This window comes from Hetaerina americana, unplaced genomic scaffold, assembly GCF_022747635.1.
Source record: "Hetaerina americana unplaced genomic scaffold, ioHetAmer1.1.p SCAF_5, whole genome shotgun sequence".
In the NCBI taxonomy this organism is placed as follows: Eukaryota; Metazoa; Arthropoda; class Insecta; order Odonata; family Calopterygidae; genus Hetaerina; species Hetaerina americana.
In genome coordinates, this window is record NW_027287095.1 from 15,121,054 (window position 1) to 15,144,303 (window position 23,250).

General features: G+C 36.7%; 1 protein-coding gene across 1 annotated transcript in view; it reads right to left on the bottom strand.

Moving 5' to 3' along the window:
* The window catches only part of LOC139693529 (dystrobrevin beta-like), a 104,586-nt gene that overhangs the window by 75,041 nt on the left and 6,295 nt on the right, over positions 1-23,250 (bottom strand). The window contains exons 2-8 of the mRNA XM_071591724.1: positions 21,641-21,806; positions 20,649-20,862; positions 12,372-12,457; positions 11,596-11,747; positions 9,178-9,286; positions 5,763-5,929; positions 1,329-1,456 (exon numbers count right to left, since the gene is read on the bottom strand). Of these exons, the coding sequence (XP_071447825.1) occupies positions 1,329-1,456; positions 5,763-5,929; positions 9,178-9,286; positions 11,596-11,747; positions 12,372-12,457; positions 20,649-20,862; positions 21,641-21,806 (1,022 nt within the window). The remainder of the gene's footprint in view (positions 1-1,328; positions 1,457-5,762; positions 5,930-9,177; positions 9,287-11,595; positions 11,748-12,371; positions 12,458-20,648; positions 20,863-21,640; positions 21,807-23,250) is intronic.

Sequence of the window (23,250 nt, forward strand, 5' to 3'; positions counted from 1 at the left end):
AAACATAATTGGTCCAATTGTCAGTGTTAAAACATTAGATGAATCAAAACCAAAATATTTATTTCTAGAATGGAAGGTTTTAGAGAACGGCCACATTTACAAATATCTTTTGTCATGGAAGACTAACACTTAATGCCACAAATTCTTTTTTCACCCAAAAGAATCAATAAAATTCAAGTTGTTTGAGCAAATACTTTCAATCCTGTGCATAATTTTTGGAAACCAAGGCAATACAGAATTTTAAATCTTGAGGAAAAATACATGAACACAAGGTCCCTATCGTCTAAAAGGGTAATCGCAAACTTGTTTGAAACAGGATGTATACAATAGCCTGGTAAAATGACAAATACAATGCTATACTAAAATACTTAAGTGCATAGAGAAGATAGAATGCAGAATGTCAGGCAAACGAGGAAGGGGAATGGATAAGATAGGATTGGATAGAATGAGGGGAGGAAGGAAGTATTTAGAGATGAAGAAGGGCTTGTTGTAAAGTAAGGTTTTGGGTTGTTTTTTGTTGGGAGAGGCAAGATATTTATTTCGTAGTTGTGACTGTTCAAAAACTATCATAACCAGTAGATTGTGTAATAATTAAATTATCAGCTCCATCATTTATATAGCAAACAAGCTTTTTTTACGGAAAAGCTTATTCATAGTTTAAAGAAAGCATTTTTCTATAAAAATACCTTCTGATCACATCAATCCTTTGTTTGTATTGAGAAAAAGTATACTACCATGGATAAAAACATTATTTTAGGGATATTAGAATGCATACAGTGTCAAGAAACAAATATTTTGAAACCTCTGGTAGATTGATGCTGACAATACAAAAATTTCACAGTTTAAAAATCATTTGCCTTTAACGGGATCCTGGTCAAGGCGAATGATTTTTACTCACTGAAACTGTAGCATTGTAATGCACATTTACCGGATGACTTTGTTTAAAGTTACGGCCGTGATATCTCCTACAGTTTCTTGCAGATTGATACTGCTAAAATAACTCTGAAGAAACAGTTACTTCGGTTAGTATTTAAGTGTGTTCTTTGATGATCAAGGATAATTAATATACATTCTTCACTAAAAATGGCTAATAATATACAATAATAAACCTTATGTTAAATCCTCCTGATCCCTGGGGCCCTTGCACCCAACTGAAAGGAAACAATGAAATGCCACACCCCCAATAACGTTTCAATTCCATATTTCTAGGACAACTCCTTGATTTCACACTTTGCACGGGCAAGCAAGCCCACACGATTGGGGAGACGAGAGATGTAGGTGGGGTTGTGACATTAACCCCTGCCGCCACCGCCACAACTAACACATACACTATGTGCGAGAGATCAAGCGTCCTCTCTGGGCCTTCAGGGAGGCGTGGAATGGCACTGCGTCCTTTCTCAGGGACACAGCGGAAGGACTTGCGCAAGGAATGTCCTATCTGCTTGCTGGGAGATTTCTGTGAGATGGCCAGGTGCAGTTTCAAATTTGAAGGATATGAAATAAATAAAACATTACTTCATCAGCACATGGTGTTAAAGATAAAAACATAACAATAATAACAATCTTGAAAAATTATCAATATTTGATGATTATAGCTAGTTAATTACTATTTCCAAAAGTTAAGTAAAGGGATAAATGACAAGAAGCAACATGTGTTGAAAAACCCCAAATAAAGCTGTCATCTACAACCAATCACTGAATCAATGGAGACAAGTGATAGCAACTGTATGCTTTAAGGTTATCAATGCTTATAAAATATATAATTTTTACATTCATTTTTTTTGTTTTGAAACAAAAATTATAATGATGGCCATAAAATTTTACAATGAAAATGCTATGAACATGCAACCTCTTGAAAATTGTAAATAACTAAATGAAGTGGTGATTTCTTTCAAGGTGATCAAGTGCTACCTTAAGTTGATTTCTACTACTAAATGAATTTATAATGATAATATGATACTTAATTCCAATAATAAGTCTAAGACTGCATCGGAAATAATTAATGATTCCAGAGGTAAGAAAAATCTGCACCATGAATCTTTGATGCAAGGAATTTTCCCATTCCACTTAAATAATTAAAAGTAGTACCCGTATACCAACACGGTGCTATAACTGCCATATATCAGGCAACTGACATCATACTTAACTTATTAGATGCTTAACACAAAACAATTGAGCTATTTTTTGATTTGTCAAAGGCTTATGATCATGCTAACGATGATAGACTTCTAATTTAACTAAATAGAATTGGATTTAGAGGAGGCATCCCTCTACATTGGATGAAGTCTTATATCCACAATCGAACTCTGATGGCAGTGCTATTAGCAGATGGGTTAAGACATCATCCTAAGTATGCCAAGTTTTCTAAGGGCTGCCACAAGGTTCAACCCTGGGGCCACTCCTTTTTCTGGTATACTATGTTAATGACCTACCCAAATGCTTAAAGGATTTTGAAGGAAAAGTACCAGTTTTGTAGGCTGTTGACACTAATATTATACATAACACTAATCCCAGCCTTGTGGAAAAATCAAGGTCCGTTGAACTTGCAATAAACAAGCGGTGTACAGATAACTATCTAAACTTAAATGTAAATAAAAGCAAAATGGTGCATTGTACATGCAATTAGAATGTGACAGATGGTCTATGGGTGAAAATTAATGACCGAACAATTGAGCAAGTGATGCAATGTAAATTTATAGGTATTTCTTTGTGTGCAAATATTACTAGGGAGGATTATTAAGACACCTGCATGACACTAAAAGCAAAACAGTACTATTTCATTTATACTATGGGGAGATGTATTCAAATATAACCTATAGTATAATATTTTGGGGCTCAGCTACCATTTTTCTAGCCATCTTTAAAGTGCGAAAGAAAGCCATCAGAATAATCACTGGGAAACCTGATAATGCTCCATCAAGGCCTATTATTCCAGAAATTAAATTTACTACCACTTCCATGCATCTATATTATGTTTTTAATTCTATATAAAAAAATTATATCGGCAACTATTCCTTAAACTCTGACTGTCCTCATCATTACACCAAAGGAAGGCACAACATCCATTATGGCAACGTTACAGCTTAAGCATTAAAATTAGGCCCAAGGAAATGGGCAACAGATTATAGAAGAAATTACCCAGAAGTATACAGGATACTACGGGAACTACCCCTTTCAAACATAAATTAAAAAGATATCTACCATCTAACATTGTCTACTCAGTTGAAGACTATCTCAACAATATTCCTGATCTTTGAGTCCATACTTTTAGTTTACAGCAATGCTTTTAGTCTAGTTTATATGAATGGTCCCTGACTTTTAAGGGACAACCAAGTGTATGTTATATTTAATGTGTGTGTGTGTTTGTGCTACATTTAATGCAATTGCTAGAACCATATTTTGTACCTCCATTGAGCCTGTATGCATTTTACTCCTTTTTGACGTGCCTAATATCATGTACATACACCATCCACCTAGTACTTTTGTAAAATGATTTTTGGGCAAATAAAATGTATTACTATTATTATTATTCACTGTAAATAATGGAATCAGAACCAAACCCTGAAGTTAGCCACTGAATAGGAACTGGAATTTAAAAGAAAGTTTAACTGACCTATCACTAATTCCTAGTCATTGTAAGAAGCTAGTTCTCTTGTGTGGTGCAGAGATTATCCACCACACTCAACTCCCTTCCCAGTTTCAATGTTCACTTATCAAGAATTTCCATTTTCAATGTTTTCATTTTAGTTCAACCAATTGATAGCTATGGTAAATTGATTTTAAAGTGAAAATAACTTAAGGTTAATGCACAACTTCGGTGCTACTTCATATGATTTCAACTATACTGTTCCTACTACTAAACTGCTTGCACCGAAAAATAAAAACAAAATTTTGCTCGGGTCAGGTTGCCACAAAGGATGATAATATCTCCAATTATAACTTTAAAAATTGATTTACATGTGCTTTGCCACAAAGGATGATAATATCTACAATGATAACTTTAAAAATTGATTTACATGTGCTTTAAAGTTAATTGATTAATAAAAATAGCTTTTAAGAATAATTACAATTTTTAATCCAATTTTGGAGGAATAAAAACAAAAAATAAACACTATGAACTAAAACAGGATAAATATACAGTGAAAATCAGTTTGTCATTTATGAGGGAGAGTGGGATTTTACATAATTTAATGGTTCAAAGCCATTAATGTCAGGATCTAATACCAATGAATAACATAGAACACAGCCCAGACCATATTGAAAATTACATACATTCTAGGATGACATGACTGCTGAGTCCATAAATTCAAGGTTTCACTTTAGGTGTTATGAGGGTTATATCAAAAGTTCTTGGCCTCACCCATAGATGGAATCACTACTCACATTATTTTTTTCTCTTATGTTGGCACTGTACGTAAGTGTAAGTGGGCTCCATTTGAAATTGCAAGCCATATCATCCAGCTGTTCACTGTATACAGTCATTTGAATCAGCTGTGGTTTGTGTGTTGTCAAGAATGGAAAAAAATTGAGCACTGGGCAGTGATTAACTTCTACGTTAAAGAAGGTTTAATGCAGACTGGAATTTGTTCGAGGATTGTGAATGTGTATGGGGACTCTTCCCCTTGATTTTCCACTGCAAAGGAATGGGTGGCCAAGCACCCAAATGTGGCCTTGAAAACCTCCAAGGTGATAATCCATTAGAGGGGCATCAGAAAAGTGAAACCATGCTGGAAATCATTGAAAAAGTCCTCCATATGATTTTGGAAGGTTGGCACATTAAGTTGAAAAACATTGCTTATACTGTAGGGATATCAAAAGAATGCATTCCTTCATTTTATACGAGGAATTACACAAGTCAAAGCTTTGTGCAAGACGGGTGGCTGCATGTGCTCACCGTGGATCAATAATGCATTCAGACAACACTTTCCAAACATTGCTTGGCATGCTTTATGTAAAACAAGGAGTGATTTTCTGCTTTGATGTGTGACAATGGATGAAGCATGAATTAGCCATTGCACACCAAAATCTGAACAACAATCCATGCAGTGGATAGATGCCAGTTCTTCAGATCTGAAGAAGAAGAAGACAGTGGCATTGGCAGGAAAGGTCATGAAATCGTTTTTTTTTAAATGCAAAAGGAATTCTGTTGATTGACCATCTTGACAAAGGCAAAACAATAACTGAGGAGTACCACTCTAGCCTTTCAATGAAACTAGATGCAAAAATTCATGAAAGCAGACTTGGCTTGAAGAGGAAAAGACCCATTTTCCATCGGGACAATGCCTCTGCCTACTGAAGTGTCTTGGCGATAGGTTGAGGGATTTACACTATGAAGCCCTGGAACGTCCACCCTATTCCTGGATTTGGCTTCCACCTCTTTTGACAATTCAAAAGTTTCCTTGCTGGTCCATACTTTTTGTCCAATCAAGAAGCAATCGTGGCTGTCAACGAGTACTTTTTAGCACTTCCGGAAGTACACTAAAGACATGGGGTAATGGCACTGGAACACCATTGAATGAAATATATCAATTTTAAAGGCGATTATTCTGACATATCAAACATTTTAGGAAACATAAATTGTCATTTTCATCATCAGGCCAAGAACTTTTAAGATCACCCTGATATGTGCTATGTGGAGTTGCACTCAACATAGGAGTGCAAAGGGTAGAAAGATGGTCATTCACAACACCTCACGTAGAGATGCAACATGAGCCTTCTCCAAATTCAATCTAAACACCACCTAGCCTGTCCGCAAGACTCACGTGGGTTGCATGCTCCTTGACGTCATGCTCGTTTGTATGTGTGCCAGACTCTCGGCCCCTCCAAAAGCATTCCTGGCAGAGTTGGTAGTTGTGACACTTTTGGCAGCGGTAGCGGAAGCCTGAGAAGCCCTCCTTACCACATGCACCACACTGAACAGGGTGCACCACTGTTGACAAGAGAGAGCAGAACTGGTCAGCAAAGAACTACGGTATAGAGAGTAACAATCTTTATAATGACTCACATTGCATGGCAACACAACTGATATGCAATTTCTACTATGGATATTACACAAACTGATCCCTCAAAAGCACTTGATAAATGTTTTCTTAAGATCTTTGGATTAACCCAAAGAAGGAAGACTCATGGAATGTCAGAAGTGCAAAGTGGGTTATGAAAAAAGAGCACCAGGTTTTGCTCCCTTAGAATGTATTCCAAAAAAACCAATAAGGCAAAAAAATAAGAGGTATACCTCAGCGCTACAAGTTACATTGAATTTATAACTCCAGTCATCTCCGTCTATGAAATGACATCTAATTACCCTTATGGCTTCAGAGTTTTTGCCATTTTGCCAGAAATTCCATCATTTTTCAATGATACATATTATGTAAAATTTAAGAGCCAAGGAGTATTACTTTAATTTGTGGTTTGCCATGCTGCATCACCTTTCTAATTCACCATACCAAGACATTCTGATGAAATAAATGCACGCCAAAAATTGTTGAATTCATGGAACACAAATCTTTGCTGCAACTCACTTCCCCAATTTCAACCAAAGAGATCCCTGGATAGGCCAACCTTGCAACACTAATTGGCATGGGGTTACCTCTTTGAACTCACAGCAAAACCATACCAAAACACACTTATACAAGATTTATTCAAAAAAAGAGAAGGCTGTATGAATGAACACTTGATTTTATTAGTTACCCTTCAATCATGCCTATCACTTTCAAAATACAGCCTATGGCGGCCAATACAATGCTCCAAATGTTTTTTCCAGCTTTCGAATGCCATCTGGAAAGCTTCTTTAGGGATAGCCTTCAAGTCTGCAGTACAATTTTGTAGGATGGCTTCAATAGTTTCAAATTGGCATCCTTTCAAGGTGGATTTCGAATTAAGAAATACAAAAAAGTTTGCTGGAGCAAGATCTGGAGAAGAAGGTGGCTGGGGGATCACCGGTATGCTGTTTTTGGCCAAAAACTCAGCAACACTCAATGATGGGCGCACCAGTGCATTGTCCTGATGAAATCACCAAGACTTGTTTTTCCAAATCTGTGGTCTCTTCCAGAACATAGCATGTCTTAACCTTCTCATTACCCCTATATAGAGCTGCCCAACCACTGTTTGTCCTTTGGGGACGCTTTCATAATGAATAATCCCATTCCCAATTGAAGAAAACTATCAACATCACCTTCACATTCCATCGTGACATCCAAGCTTCTTTGGGTTGTGGGGAAGAATGTCCTGGGAAGATTTCCACTGTGAAGACTGGGCTTTGGTTGCTTTATCATAATCAAAATCCCTTGTTTCTTCACCTGTGACAATTTTTTAAATAAGTTTCAGTCGTCGTTCGAACGATCAAGCAGTTCCTGGCTGATGTCAAGATGTTTTTGACTCTGTTCATCTGTTGACACTCACAAATTTGGATACTACATGCTCAAAATTTCTGTCAAAATGGTGAAACATGATCCAACACTAGTTTTTACTGGATTGGCAATCTCCCTGACAATTAACCTATGGTTTGCTTGCGCTATATCTTTCACACTGTTGATGTAGTCCTCGTTTCTTGACATCGATGGTCGCCCACTTCTCGGTTCTTCATCAGTTGACGTTTTTCCAGAATGGAAGCAGTTGTACCATTGAAAACACTGAGCCCAACTCATAGATTCCTTGCCAAATGCCTCTTGAATCATTGTATAAGTTTTGGTTGTACTTTTCCGAAGGTTAAAACAAAATTCAATGCACACGTTCTGCTTCTCTAACACCTTCTTTCTCACCAACACAAGAATTTGTGCAGCAGGCATATCCAAGGTTGGACAAGAATCACTGTTGCATGGAGAAAAGTCTAGAAAGGGCCACAAAAGCAAGGCAATGTTTTACTTCTCACAGACACCTCTAGAAGGCGACACCTTACTGATTGTGATCCATTAAGCAGTTTGCATGTAGCATATTTTTTGTACAGCCCTTTTATCTCATTATAAAACAAATAGAACATTCAAAAGCAAAATCATGGCAACTGCTAAATTGCCACCACTAGGCTGTACATTTAATAATAATAATAATACATTTACTTGCCCGGAGATTTGGTTAATAGTCACACACACACAAACATAGGACAAGTCAGATATAAACTTCACAATTTTAGGAAAAATACAATATATATATACGTATGCATACCAATATACTACTATATTTACATATATTTGGTTAAATTGAAAGTGCAGGCACTACACCTAACCACATCTATCAACCTTTTCAATTTGACCAAAGGACCATTTGGCCTGGTATGCATGTAGGTGTAGGCATCTCGTAGCAGTAACTATTATATCTTTTTGCTAGACTCACAATGCATAATTGCAGTGTTAATGTCGACAGCATGCCTATTCAAATTTTACCTGAATGATGAACAGGATTTGACAGTACAAGGACTAAAATTACAAGCAGAGGAAGAAAGCACTGAAATCACTTTATTAACAGATCACAATTAGAACAACTCTTTAACGAGTAAATGTGCCCCTTGCTTTCTGACACACAAAGAGCTACACTTAATGGATGAAGTAAAATAACTTTAACATCTTCCACCTTTTTCTATAACAGACCATTGTAATAAATATGATTTCTAAATTAATGAAGTCTCTAAAATGATGAAAATGGACAAGAATCCAAGAATGGACATTACTTCCTTTGACAACAAATACTTCACAATCTTTTTCCCCTCTTCATCACGATTTCCAGTGCAAATTATTCAGCCCTGATTGGCCATTCTACCATTGGTCCAGTATACAAAATATTTGTCGAGTCATTCAGGTCAATAAACTTCCCATCCCATCAAAAATCCAGCCCTCCACTGCTGTGCACAGGGCTGGCTGGCATTCCTTTTTAGAGATATGAGGTGTTTGTAGCATGTCTAAATATCTCAAAAAGGAAGAATCCTGTTCATAATTCACGACTGACTGAAATCAAACACCAACACACAGCTTGATATTTTAAAGCATTGAAGCAAATATCTCCTAAGTATGGAACCATTTGTGATTACACCAAAAGACCCTATCAACAGGATGTATATGCAAGAAAGGTGTCTTAAGCACACCCCCACAACAAGATATTCCTATCATCGTTAAACACAGCAGAGAGGGAATTTTCACGCAGGGGAGAGATGGGAGGTTAGGTGCAACCATCAGGTGCACAGGTTCTCACCCGTCTCAGAGCTGGCCATTCGATGCAACAGAGGGAGCCAAACGAGGCAATGGGGGCCTGGATCGGACATCATTGTATCCATGAAGTCATTGACTGTTATGCGCCCTGACTGAAAGGCAAAAGACATTTCAAATTCTGATCAATCCTGCCCATACACCCTAATCACAACAGCTTCACTGAAGGGTTAGGAAAATGAAATTGTCCATTTCCACAATTGACCTCGCTTGATTATGAACCTCGGGTCTCTAGATACCCAAGAAATACATTTTTGAAAATAATCCTTTCCATTCCTTTTTACAGTTATTGAAACTTCACATATTCCCAGAGAATCACATTTATAATTAAAAATCCACAACAAAAGAATACCTAAACTTAATTATGCAATTCACCCAACTCTATAGCACCGAGGGTCTTCGGGGACCTGGGCTCTGTACCCTACATTGTGTAACTTTTATCCTTCTTTCGATGGGGCAGTTCAAAGTCCACTCATTCAGCACGCCACTGTAATACACTGTAGCTGTTCCTAAAGTCTATACCCCTCAATTTTCAGTTTTCTCATTGCATTACTACTGTTCACATCAATGTTTTTTCTCGCGAATCTTATTGGAATATAATTTTTGCCCATTTGTGGCCATTATTACTTGAAAATAGGAGATGAAACATTTACAAGCGAAAAAGAAATTTTTGCTGAATTGATCCATCAAGAAATTGAAGACAAAGCTTACGAGGATTTTGGAAGTAATAGTGATGAAAGTTATTTGGGATCAGATAATGTCGACACTGAGGTAGGCAATATTGAGGACAAAGTAAGCTTATGATGTGTCAGCTTTTGGGACCATCAATGAGCTTGTGTCCTTCAGTAGATAGTGTACCTTCAGATTAAATATGCCAAACAAACCCAAGGAATATGGAATCAAAATTTGGGTATTGTCTGATGTAGATAATTTTTGCTTTAATTTTTATGTTTACCCTGGAAAAGTTGGCAGTGTGGTGGAGAAGCAACAGTGAGTAGTGAAGCAACTGTGTCAGTTTTGGCATGGAAGTGGGCATTACTTCTCCACTGAAAATGTCTTTCTGAACTTATCTCTAGCAGAAGAACTTGTGAAAAAAATAATAACAACGGTTGGTACTGTTAGAAAGAACAGAAAAGGCTTGCTTCCATCATCAACTTTAATCTGTGTCAGCGAAGGGAATTCTTATATGTTCTCGTTTACCAAAGACCTCACCCTGGTTTCATACATGCCAAAACCAAAAACATGTCATACTTTGTCGACCATGCATCATGAGCATGATCTTCCAGGAAAAGAAACTAGATTAAACCCTTCAATAAATTTGTTTCACATTAAGAACACCATTGGTGTTGATATGTTAAATAGGCTCATTCCCGAGTATTCCTGTACCAAAGTAAGAAGATGGCTGTTACAACTTTTTTAATGTCCTTGATGTAGCAGCCTACAATAATTTTTGCTACGCAAATTTACATTCTTTTACATTTGCATATATAAGTTATATTTATTTATATATTTTATTTCTAAAGTATAAACCTCAAAAAATATATCAATTTCATTTCTATACAAAAATAAGTATTTTATTTTTCAAATATAAACCATGTTTACACTATTTAAGTATAAAATGTTATTCTTATTCAATATTCATTCATTTCATTCATTCTTTGGTAGTAAATATTGTAACTAGAAATCAATGGTTAATGTCTGGGTCCTCTGTGACCCAGGTCTGCATTCAGCATGAAGCCATTAAGGCCCATACTCTTAGAATGTTATCTTAAAGAATACTGAACTATACATAACTGCAACTGACAGAACTATACTAGTTTTTATTCAAGTTGATATATTCATTTAAACATTTATGGTAGATAACTTTGGACTTTGAAGAATATATCTTATGCCATTAATATCATTGCCATATCAAATGCACAGAGAAATCAAATAGGCCAATGCACATAAAAATCAGAATCAAACCCGCCCATTTTGAAATCACTGTGCAGTAGATGATATTTATGCCATTACAAATCAAAACAAATTGATTTAAATTAAATTAACAGCAACTGGCATCACTTGGTAGAATTGCCTCTAGTTAATCACGGCTTTGTTTCAATGCAATATCATTAGGTACAAGGACTCGATAATACATGGTTTATAAAGTTTAAAAAAATTGAGGTGGACAGTGGATTGTGGGGGGAAGTGGAGGGTTTTTAATTGGGGAAGAGGGTGCACTTGCCCTTGACTGTACTGACAAGTAAGGAAGGAGGGAGAGATCTGTTGATGTTAATCCTGGAACATAATTATGGGTGCATTTTGAAGAAATCAGTCAGAGAGGAGAGTGGTCAATGAGAAATAAAGAAGACACAAAGAAGTATTCAAAGCAGCAGCTCTAAGGGAGAGGAGGACCACTGCTCACCACACCAAATATGCTGGCGGCAAGGCCATCATTGTATGCGAAAGTGGGGGACTCGTAGACGGCAGCGGGCAGAGCGAGGACCTCCTGCAAGTACTCATCAAAGCGGGAATGCGCCAAGTTCCCATTCCCATCTGAGATCTGTGAAAATATATCTGTAAAGAAATAGGAAGGTGGAAATTTACACCCTGCCATCAATTGTGTGCCACATCTGAAAACATAATCACAAATCTTCCAACATATTTACCCAAAGAATAATTTCAACAAGAAATTCTAAACAAGAGATCAAGGGATAATACACTCAACTGATAGCAAGACATTAGATACACAGCAGCCTACTGTACATTTCTTTCAAGATTAGTGTTTTAATTAGCACACATTAATATTCTTATCGTTAAGCGCATGCCACCTACAAAACAGAAGTGAGGTTTGATGGAATAGTTCAGCCAAGTACCCTAAAATGAACAGTTAATTCCCATCACTATTTCTGACTATATATCTTGATAATATCTGAGCATGGTACTATGCCTAAACCATGGCCAAAGAATACCTATTGAAACTGGAATTACTGGATGTGTTTCTAGTGGATTCCATACCAGGGAAACCACTGTTCTGTGCCATTAACTGATTAATTTCCACCCTTTAATTGAGAGTAACAACAAAATAATCAATGATAATCACCATTATTAGTCTAGTCCAATAATAATCACCAGTATTAGTTAGTAAAATTAATAGTCACCATTCACAAATGGCTCAAACTGAAACAAAATACCACTCACAGCGTAGTTTATCCATGAGCTTCCCGGCACACATCGTGGCAAGCGCAACTTTGACTGAGAACACTCGTATCCTGCCGACGCCTTCCCTGATCAGGTGATAGAGAACAAGAGGAAACAAACATTAGGGAGACACGCAACAGACACTTTGTTCAACAAACATGGAATTTAATTGACACTGAAAAGTAATAACATGGCCAGGGATGAATGTCCAACATGTGCAAAGGGAACTCAGCACAGAGGCAAAATATCAGTGTGATTGTTGTCACAATTACACTGACTTTTTGCAAAAAGGTAGTGATGACTGCAATCAAGGATAAAAAACATTTCACTAAGGAACACATGCATCAGTAAGAAAGTTTCGTACACAGGAGTGCACAGTACAGTTATGACTCCTTTAGTGCACATTTAACTAGCACAAGTTCACTATAGCACAAAATGGCCTTTCAACACTATCACTTTTTCCACAGATGACACGTATACTTAATAATGATACAATAAATTTTGCACTCACAATATTCATCATATATATAAAATGAATCTGTGCACTCAATAATAATAATAATAATAATACATTTATTTGTCCGGAGATTTGTTGCATATTCATACATACACAAATATAGGACACGTCAAATATAATTTTCACAATTTCACAATAGAAGAGATACAATATATAAATATATATATATATATACATACCAATACACTAGTATAATTACATATCAATTGTTTAAGCCGGAATTGATGCATTGCGACAATTCAAGGTATTCATTTACAGAATAGAACATATTATTTTTTAAAAGGTTAAACAGCTTTTTCTTGAAAACAGGTACTTTTGTTTCATATTTGATTTCATGGGGAAGTTTATTGAATAACCTTAAGCCCATTGCTTTGGGCCCATGGGCAGTATTGTATGTCCTGACAAATGGTTGGTGCAGGTCATTGCAGGCCCTTGTGTAGTGACTATGGTAATTGTGGTTGGACTTGTAATGGGAAATATTACCCTTTGCATGTAAGATGACATTAAATATATATATGCAAGGTACTGGTAATAAACCAAGTCTTTTGAAGAGAGGTTTACATGGTGCATCGCAAGGAGCATTGCTCATAATGCGTATAATCCTCTTTTGGATTTTGAAGATTATGCCCGCATGGGGAGAGGAACCCCAGAAGAGGATACTGAAAGTAACACGAGAATAAAATTCACCATAGTAAATGGATAGAAGGACCTCTAAATTTACAGAATACCTAATATTTCTAATAAGGAAGCATAGGGAGCTTAACTTGCTGCGTAATTTGAAAATATGTTCCTCCCAAGACATGTTTTTCTGCAGGATTACTCCCAGGAATTGGGTACTGGAATTTTGGGGAATGCTCACACCTTCTACATCTACTGAGATTGCAGATGAAACTTTCTTTTTATTAGTAAAATAAATCAGGCTGGACTTATTTAAATTGGGTTTTAGAAAGTTATGAAGACACCATGCATTGAAAATCTGAGCTACTTCGGCTGCTCTTTCTGTCAAGCTGTCTACTGAGGAGGCTGATACAATGATATTTGTATCATCAGCATACAGTATTGGGTCTATCCCCTTAATGAGCTTAAGATTGTCTGGGAGATCATTGATATAGATTAAAAATAAAATAGGACCAAGTACAGAACCCTGGGGAACACCCAGTGTTACTTCTCTACCAGGGGAAACAAATTTGGAGCCATTTCTTGAGAGCTCAACATACTGATGCCGTTCACTTAGATAAGATTCAATCCATTTGTAGGGCGTGCCTCTTATACCATAGCATTTCAGTTTATATAGGAGTAACTGATGATTGACGAAGTCAAAAGCTTTACTGAAATCGAAAAATAATCCTAAAGTTTCAGTTCTATTATCCAATCCTGAAAGTATTTGATTCACCATGTGATATGTGGCTGTTGTAGTGGACCTTGTTTTCCTAAATCCATGTTGAGATGTGGATAATAGCTTATATGTCTCAAGATATGATACAAGACGTTGATAAAAAACTATTTCAAATATTTTCCCCAGCTGGTTTAACAGGGATATTGGTCTATAAGAATTCATTGCCATTTTGCAACCTTTCCCTTTGTATATTGGCACAATTTTTGCTGATTTAAGAGGGCTCGGGAAAATTCCAGTTTTTAGGGATTCATTAATTAAGAACAGCAGCTGATCCTTAATAGCATTAAACGACCTTTTTATGACTATCCCTGGGATGTCATCTAATCCAGGACTAAATTTGTTAGGTAATTTATTGATTACGTTGGTCAGTTCCATGGCTGAACATGGGAATATATATAATGAATTGCATGAGTTAGGAATATGAGAATAATTTGCTGAATTGACTGAAACTGTGGGATTTTGATGGGATAGATAGAAATCATTCAGGATGGAGGCCATTTTAGAGTAATCTGATATAGCATTACCAGCGGAGTCCTGCAGTTGAAGATCTTGTACATGATGTCGACCCTTTGATTCGTTAATAATTTTCCAAATCTCCCTAGATTTATTGTCTGCATTGGTAAGTCTAAGGTTGTTGAAAGATTTTTTGGCATGCTGTAAGGTTTGGCGATAACTTTTCTTGAGTACTGAGTATTCTTGGCGATCTGCTGGATTTGATTTACTTTTGTAATACACTGCGGCATCTTTCATTTTCTTTGAAAGCCAACGAATTTCATCAGAGACCCACTGACTTTTGTAGTTAACAGAAGAGCTTTTGTTTTTTGTATGCTTCAGGACACGGGGAAAGCAGATTCCAAAGTAATGTAGATAGGTGGAATAGAAATATTCAAAGCTAAGGTCAAAGGACTTCAAGGAAAACAAATCGGACCACTCATGGGAATTTAATAAGTCACAAAAGGCGATCATATTCTGATCAGAGAAATACCTTTTGTAGTATTTTTTACTTTCTTTGGATGTAGACACAGCAATTGTAGAAAGAAGTGGGTAGTGATCAGATATGTGGGCATTAATGGTATTTGTTTGTACTAGATCAAGGTCGATATTAGTTAGTACATTATCTAAAACTGTTTGCGAACTAGCACTCACTCTAGTAGGTTCACTGTTAGTAGCATTGATGTTGAATGACGTCAGTAAATCCATGAATTCCTTTTTAGCTTTCGAATCGGCCATAAAATTACAATTAAAGTCACCTGTAATTATTATGCAAGGCTCATGGATTGACCTATGGATTATTTCCAAGAGTTTCGTCAGTTTGGTCAGGAAAACGCCTAAGTCACTCTTCGGCGAACGATAAATAGACAGCACATAAAAAACAGTAGTATCCATTTTGAAGCAGGAAACACAGCATTCAAATGATTGTTCTTCATTGAGAAATTCGTATGGGTAACCAATGGGAATATGGGAAAAACATTCAGACAGTAGGATTAAAACACCACCATCTTTGTGAACAGTCCGGCAAAAGGCACTAGCGATGACATACCCAGGCACATGAAGAGAGTCTAGTTTACTCGCATTTAACCAATGTTCGTTGACACAGATCACATGGGGTTGGTACTCGTTTACTAGAACCTCGAGGTCCAGTAATTTATTACATATGCACTGAATGTTTATGTGCAAGAGCTTCAAATAACGGGTTATCCTTCCGGCGCTGGTGGGAGGCGTGGCTTCAAAAAAGAAAAATTTCCCACGAACACATTTTTAGGCCAAAAGGCGGCATTACAGAGGGTATCGCGAAAATCTTGGCGTATGGATACCCGAAACGATGTATAATTTCCGCGCGTTACCTTAAGTTGTTCGATCACCAGTTCCGTTGAGGTATCAATCTCCGGTATACTCTCAATGCCATATTGTCAACAGTATATGGACTTAGTTTTATGGGATGTGAATGCGTGTTTGTGAAGTCAAGGAAAATTGGGTAAAAAAAGTATTTTGAGTTCATAAAACAAAAAATCCCCTCAAAATCTAAAAAAAAGGCTTTTTCATTAAATCAGATTCAGTAGTAGTGTCTTGTGTAATGGTGGGAATTACTGTCCTACTTAAACTGGTACTGATAAACATGGTACTGGTAAACATGGCACTGGTAAACATGGTATTGGTAAACATGGTATTGGTAAACATGGTACAACTTCTTGTTGCAGGAATTGATTTGAAGTAGTCATTTTGTCATCCAGGTTGTGCATCAAATGACATATAGACTATAATATACTTAACACCACTACCCCTGACAACAGAGAGAAAGGTTAGTGAACCCCGAAGGCATGGGTTGGTACCTCAATTATTTTTTAACATTCAAGTGAAGTTATGTTCTATGTAAAAGCACAGGGAAAGAAACAAACATTTTGGCCTGCCGGCCGAATTGATGCATGAATGGGCTACTGAAAGATCTCGGTCATTGGACTATGTACTGATCATTACAAGTGCTACATCAATCAATATACAGTATACTCTCAATTATTCATCTGCAGATCATCCATACTGTTCTCTCTTCCCAGCACCTCAAAAGTTTAGTAAAATCACAATCATAAAGATGACAGAATGCTCTTGAAAACATTGATGAATAGCTTTTTAAATAAATACCCAGGTTTAAAAAACCTCTGCTTTCTTAAAAGTTTTTAATTTCACAAAATCAAGAGTTGTTAACTATGTTTAATTATGGAAATTCCCGGAAGAAGAATGAATTCAATTATGTTTAATGTTTGAATTTAAATATTTTGATGCTAGATGTAGTTTTCCATTGTCATTTCCCTTGCATTCATTAGCCCTAAGAATTCCATAGCCTCCTTTAAGGTGAGCCAATACATAGCTTTACTATCTAATAAATAAGTCATCGATACTTGATGGTACATTGTTTTAATCAGTATTCTACAATAAGTATCAATCCATACAAGCGATCCCTCTTTTAAAATTCATCCTTGGCCAGTCATTTGTGTTTTCCTGGTTAAGTGATTGATTTAGCTTTTGGGGGAAAAAACATTCTGCTACTTTCACTTGATGGTAGTGTTGTGTTATAGCAACTCTATAATTCCACCCTCATGAAAATAGCTGAAAAGTGGAAACAATTGTACTTTCCATTGCTCAAATCTGCAAAATCACATGGAATGAAAAACTGAATAACAATCATATTACGTGTAAGTGAGCTAGCGAGATAATGGAATATGAGCTAGTAGTTCAAGATAACTGGCAGTCATTAGAGCAGGTGTACAAGTGTTGTCCAATGTTATGTTGGTACATTAATGACTATTGGCTCAAGGTTCTATTATCAGCGTGAAATAGAGAAATATCTGTTTGTCAAGTAGTGGTAAGGTGTATCTACAGTTCCAGAAGTATCTTCATGAACTGATCACACAGGAATTGGGTTTAGTGTGCCAACACTTTCAGGAATCCTTTCGAACAAAAGTAACATATGGATGACATAATATCTGAACTTTCTATTGACAGATGAAAGATGTGTTATTTTAGATTACCATAGTTCCAGGCTCATTTGAAACACTTTTTTACTCCAAAATGTGCCCTAAAATCAGCCCATTCACCAAAAAAAACACTTACTACTACATATTTGTTACAGCATCAGGCTAAGAAAATGGTTGCCGTAATTACAAGTGTCGATAATATCAATGATTTTAGTCCGTAGTAAGCAACTAGAGTTTTAATATTTCATTAAAAGTACTTATTAAAAAAATTTCCGAATAAATTATAAATAAGTACAATGTAGGGTGCTTAGTTTCATCTATTTCGCATGTAGTGTGCCTGCTAAACTTAATGCACCTAGTGCTAACAGGGATGTCACCCCTCTGTTAATACATATGTACAGTGTATCTCTACCGATAAACTCAAGAGTCTACAGGCATTCACCATTAATTAGTCGGAGAGTTTCAAAAAGTAATAGAAAATGTTTGCTCTTAATACAAATTTCAATAATATCAAAATAATGACAGAAACTAAATGTCACATAAGAAATTAAAACTGTGATAATCTCATGTGATCTGAAGAGAGAAGATTGTCATAAAGTATTGCAGCCAAACTTGAAGTCTAGAATTACGCTTCAGAACATGGAAACAAAACACCAGAAAGGCATTTCTGTCCTGAGATGACAAATTTCAGGGATTCTGCGATGAATACAGGGTTTGTCCCAAAAATAAGTAGAATAATTTTTTGTCACCAATGTAGATGGCTGGAGTGAGAGGATTTGTGGTGGGAAAGGTAATAGGAGATCTTGGGAAAGCAACGTGACCCATAGCAGTCAACTGTGGGCATTTACAGTAAGCAGACTGCAGCTAGACTGGACCTCTGTTCGACAGTCATGTCATGAATTCACGATGCTACTTTTCATGAAGCAATGACGTACGATAAAATTGTACAATAAGCTTGGAAAATTGGGTTCATTGGGCCTTGACCATTTTTAAGGATGCTTTTGGAGATGGAGAAATGTCCCAAGGGATGGTTTCCTGCTAGCACGGGATTTCTGGGAGGGTAACAAGGAGGTTGATGATGAGGAATACCCTGGACATCCATCAACAATACAAGGTGATGAAAATGTGCAAAAATTGAGACATTTTTTTGGTCACAAATGAAGTTTGCATTCTCCGTTTCTTCTTTCTGTGATAGAAAAGAAGATGAACATGATTCATGATCCTAAACAATGTATACATTATTTTCCTTGAATAAACCTTGAACATAATTTACTTTTTTGGCCCAGAGCCCATTAATGCATTTTACATTAATTTATATGGGACAAATTATTGCACTAAACAAGTGTTTTGCTTTACGAGAAAGAGGTCGGAACACGTGAAACTCATTGCACAAGATTTCACTATGTCTCACTGCAGGTAGCTTGAATGCAGGGCATTTCCCATTCTCACAAAATTTATATTTGTAAAACCAAATATATGTTCATTGTGGGATCAACACACACAGTTATGTCCAGTTTTGAGGTTTTCCTCAAATTTCATACTTCTAAACCTCTCATTTCCTGATATCCATGCTTTTATTGTAAAAGGGATTCATCACCTCTTGCCTCTATCAGGTTCCTGTGCCACCATTATCTCTAATGCAATTTAAGAAGAAAATTAAGAATATACCACCTACTATTACATATTTTTTCTACACCAGGCATAAAAAATGGTCACCTTTATCACAAGTGTCAACAATATCACTATTTTGAGCCAATAGAAAGCAATAGAGATTTAATATTTCCTTGAAAGTACTTCCTAAAAAAATTCCAAAATAATTCCTAAAAAAATCCTAGTGGATATTGCCCTCTCTTAATACATTGTATCTTTCTTAATTAACTCGGAGTAAAGAATTTACATTCATGTGCTCCTTGTAAATGGCCAAAGCTTGAGGAATATGTTCAGAACTGCATATTAAATCACAGAAGGAACCCAAGTACTGTTTTGAGAAAAATGATTTTAACTGAAGCAAGAAAATCAACAGAAAATATTTTTAATGCAGATTTTTCTGGGAGAACGTTAAGGTGCGAAAGATTCACGATACAAAAAGAGAAATGGTCTGTGCATTCATACCACTACTACAGTATCACCAAAACTGCCACATGAACACGAAAGATACATTGGTTACAAGGCACCTACCAATGGCATCTGACTGATGGGAAGAATGAAGCTGCCATTGATTTCTAGACATTGTGAGTGGGTGAAAAAGTTCTCGCAGAAAGTTAAAAATGAGACTATCATCTTCGACATGTCTTTTTAAAACTACGGAATTAAAGATGGAAGTGAAGATGACATTGCGTATGAGGAAAATAATGCAGAAATGATTTGGTAGCAATGATAATGAATTTCTAGGACCCTATAATGAATAAACACTTGCATAGTTGCTAATTCTGCGCTATAAAAATTCTGTTTTCTTCATATTAAGTGCTGACATGTTAATCCTTTGAACATTTTCTACCCGAACCAAATATTTTTTTTATATTCTAACCAGAAAAATCAGTCTGCCTCATGGGCAGGGAAATTTGGTAATATTAGAAAATAAATATTTAAGAATTAGTTATCACAAAGTAACAACTATACACAAAACGCACTCAAAAGTGTACCTGAGTGAAATGCAGGCCACATGCTTCTCATAGTTGCTATAATACAGCAACAAATACACTTTATTATATTATATTTAAGTAAAATATTCCATAGGTAACTATCAATGTGATGAATATGAATGATCACTCACTAAGAGTGATATTTTAAATTTGAATCCAAATGAGAGCAGTGGTCCCCTTGAGCAGACATCTAACCGATACATCTTTTTCAAGAGAAAATACTTCTCACTACCAAAAGGTATGCCAACTCACACGCCATATGCTGCAAGAAGCCAGTCAAGTAGGAGTGCAACAGCTGCATCCAACCTAATCTGCTGTGCAGGAGGCAGTCGCTTGTTCAGCGCATGGAACAAGGATGACAGCAGAGCCTCCAATCGAGCAACACCCAACTCCGAGCTGCTCTCCAGCGCATTCAAACCATTCTCTCGGAATGCCTCAATAACATTCCAGATGTCCACAGCATGAACTGGCGGAGGGCAAACAACACAATGAGTTAAAATTCTACTTTATACAAAAGTGAAGGGAGAATGTACGCCTCTTTTTCAGCTATCCTTTGCCAAATACTTTAACTCATAATAGTCAACCAGATGGTTGGTTTGATGGGCAAAGGTGGAGCCCATCATGTACAAAGCCCTTTAAGACATGCAAAATTAACTCATGGTGGGAGGAAGAGCAGTTCCTTCCCTCTGCCAAAATTGGTTTCCCAAGAAAAATATGGTAAACCCAAACCATTATAGCCAGTGAAGCAGAGGATACCCCGAGGAATCATGCAGCATGAAAACCAGGACCACAGCTCAGTGTTTTGCCCTTGTCAATGTTTACCAGCTGCAATTCTGAGTCCAAATGACGAGTTAAACATTAACTAATAGCAGCTAACTAAGGTTCCACAAATTTATAGATTACAATGATGCCATTAATATATCTGCACCAATTTGTCCTATCTAATTTTCTTCTCAATATCAAACTTTTTACTATTCATCATGTCACAAAGGAGAATAAAATTTAGTATATACTTGGATGTAATTAATGTATTAAAAACTTTTCTTTCAATGCATGAAGAATTACACTGATAACATGAGATTACATACTTGCTAGCGAATTTAATAGCCTTCTTGAAATTCCCCAAGGCTGGAGAGTTGGCCTGAACTAGGATGTACACATATCAACTTTATATTGGCAATAAAACACAAAAGGAAGAGCCAAACACAAACAATTTAAGAGGACAAAAGAAAAGAAGAACTAACGGTTGGTTTTCTTCTGCACAAAGCGAAGTTTGTTGGCCGTGCGATATGAGGCGAAGCGTATCGTGTCAAAGTCTTGGTTCCTCATTTCCTGCAACAGCGCCTGTCGAGGGCCCCCACCCACTCCCCCCCCATCCCCCTCGCCATGCGTTGCAGCCATCGCCACCTCCTGCAACAAAAGACAAATAACAGTGTCACATACAACAACTCCATCACATGTTAATCACATGAACAGCAAAGGGGATAAGTAGCAGATGGTGAATACAATGCAACACATACATGCAGAACAAGGCTACAATGATGGCAGCAAAGATTAATATGACACTAGTTGGTTAACAATTCATTGGTACAGAACTGTTTTTCAATAGGGGAACTAATTTGAACACAAGAGAATCATATACTTTTTAAACCACATATGTTTACAGAAAAGGAAAGATAGGCTTTCATAGAAATTGTAGAAATGAATAACATACACTTTTGGATTTTGCAAGTACTTTCATGCACAATAGTCGATGAAAATCCACAAAGATCTCAAAACTAAAAGGAACATCACTCCCATCAGATTTCCTGATTTTTATTTCATAATCATAATCTGAATATGAAATTCCCCAAGATTATTTTGAAGAGCATGAGTCATTCTTGACTTGTTCCAGAATTTCCCAACTTAGTGGTCAACCCGACAACAAAATTACGTCAGAAACAAAAATAGTCAATCTGCTTCTCTCATTGCATCAAAAGAGTGAAGTCAGTGACATTTCAACTTTAACAGTGTGCTGAACCAATCTTGATTAGCTGCTGAAGTAAAAGTCACGCATGACTACGAATGCCTGTGATGGTATTTTGTCACAACATCTTGTTCCTTTATAGCCCCCAAAATTTCTGAGTTTAAGACAACACCTCGATAGCTCACTGGCTAAAGCACTGGGCCGGACACCGAGGGATGCGGGTTTGAATCCCAGTCAAGGCAAATGATTTTTACACTCTGAAATTGTGGCATTGATAGTTTCGACACATCGTCGTCATCCTTGGGTACCTCAGATAGTGAAAGCATTGAAGAGTGCATTTTATGATATTAATTAGGCAAGATTTAAGATGGCTCCTAAGTTGAAGGAGATTCAGAGTTTCTTGATCTCCATCCAGGATGATAGGTATAGGGTGAGCATCAAAGCTAAGAGAACAAAGATAATAAGGTCGTCAAGAAATGGGAAAACTTCACAGGACATAAAAGGGAGGGGAGGGGCAAAAACTAGACTCGCAGGTATGACGCACTTAGGAATTACTTCAGATGAAAATGGGTAAATAATTAAAAACATTGAGTGGAGGATTGCACTAGGCAAAAGAAGCTTTATGACAAGAAGGAGTTAACGACAGTGGGCTCAAGTATAAATAAAAAAAAAGATTGTAAAACACAATAATAGAGCATAGTTTTGGAAAAGTCCTGGTTGTTACGGCAAGAGGGCATGCATATACTGTCGGTTTTTGAAATATGGTTATGGGGAAGATTAGATAGGTTGAAAAGGTGAAAAGGAAAACAAATGAAGACGTATTGGGTGAATTACAGGGGGGAGGGAGAGAAAGGGAGGCAGAAAAAGAGTGGTAATGGAGGCGGCAGA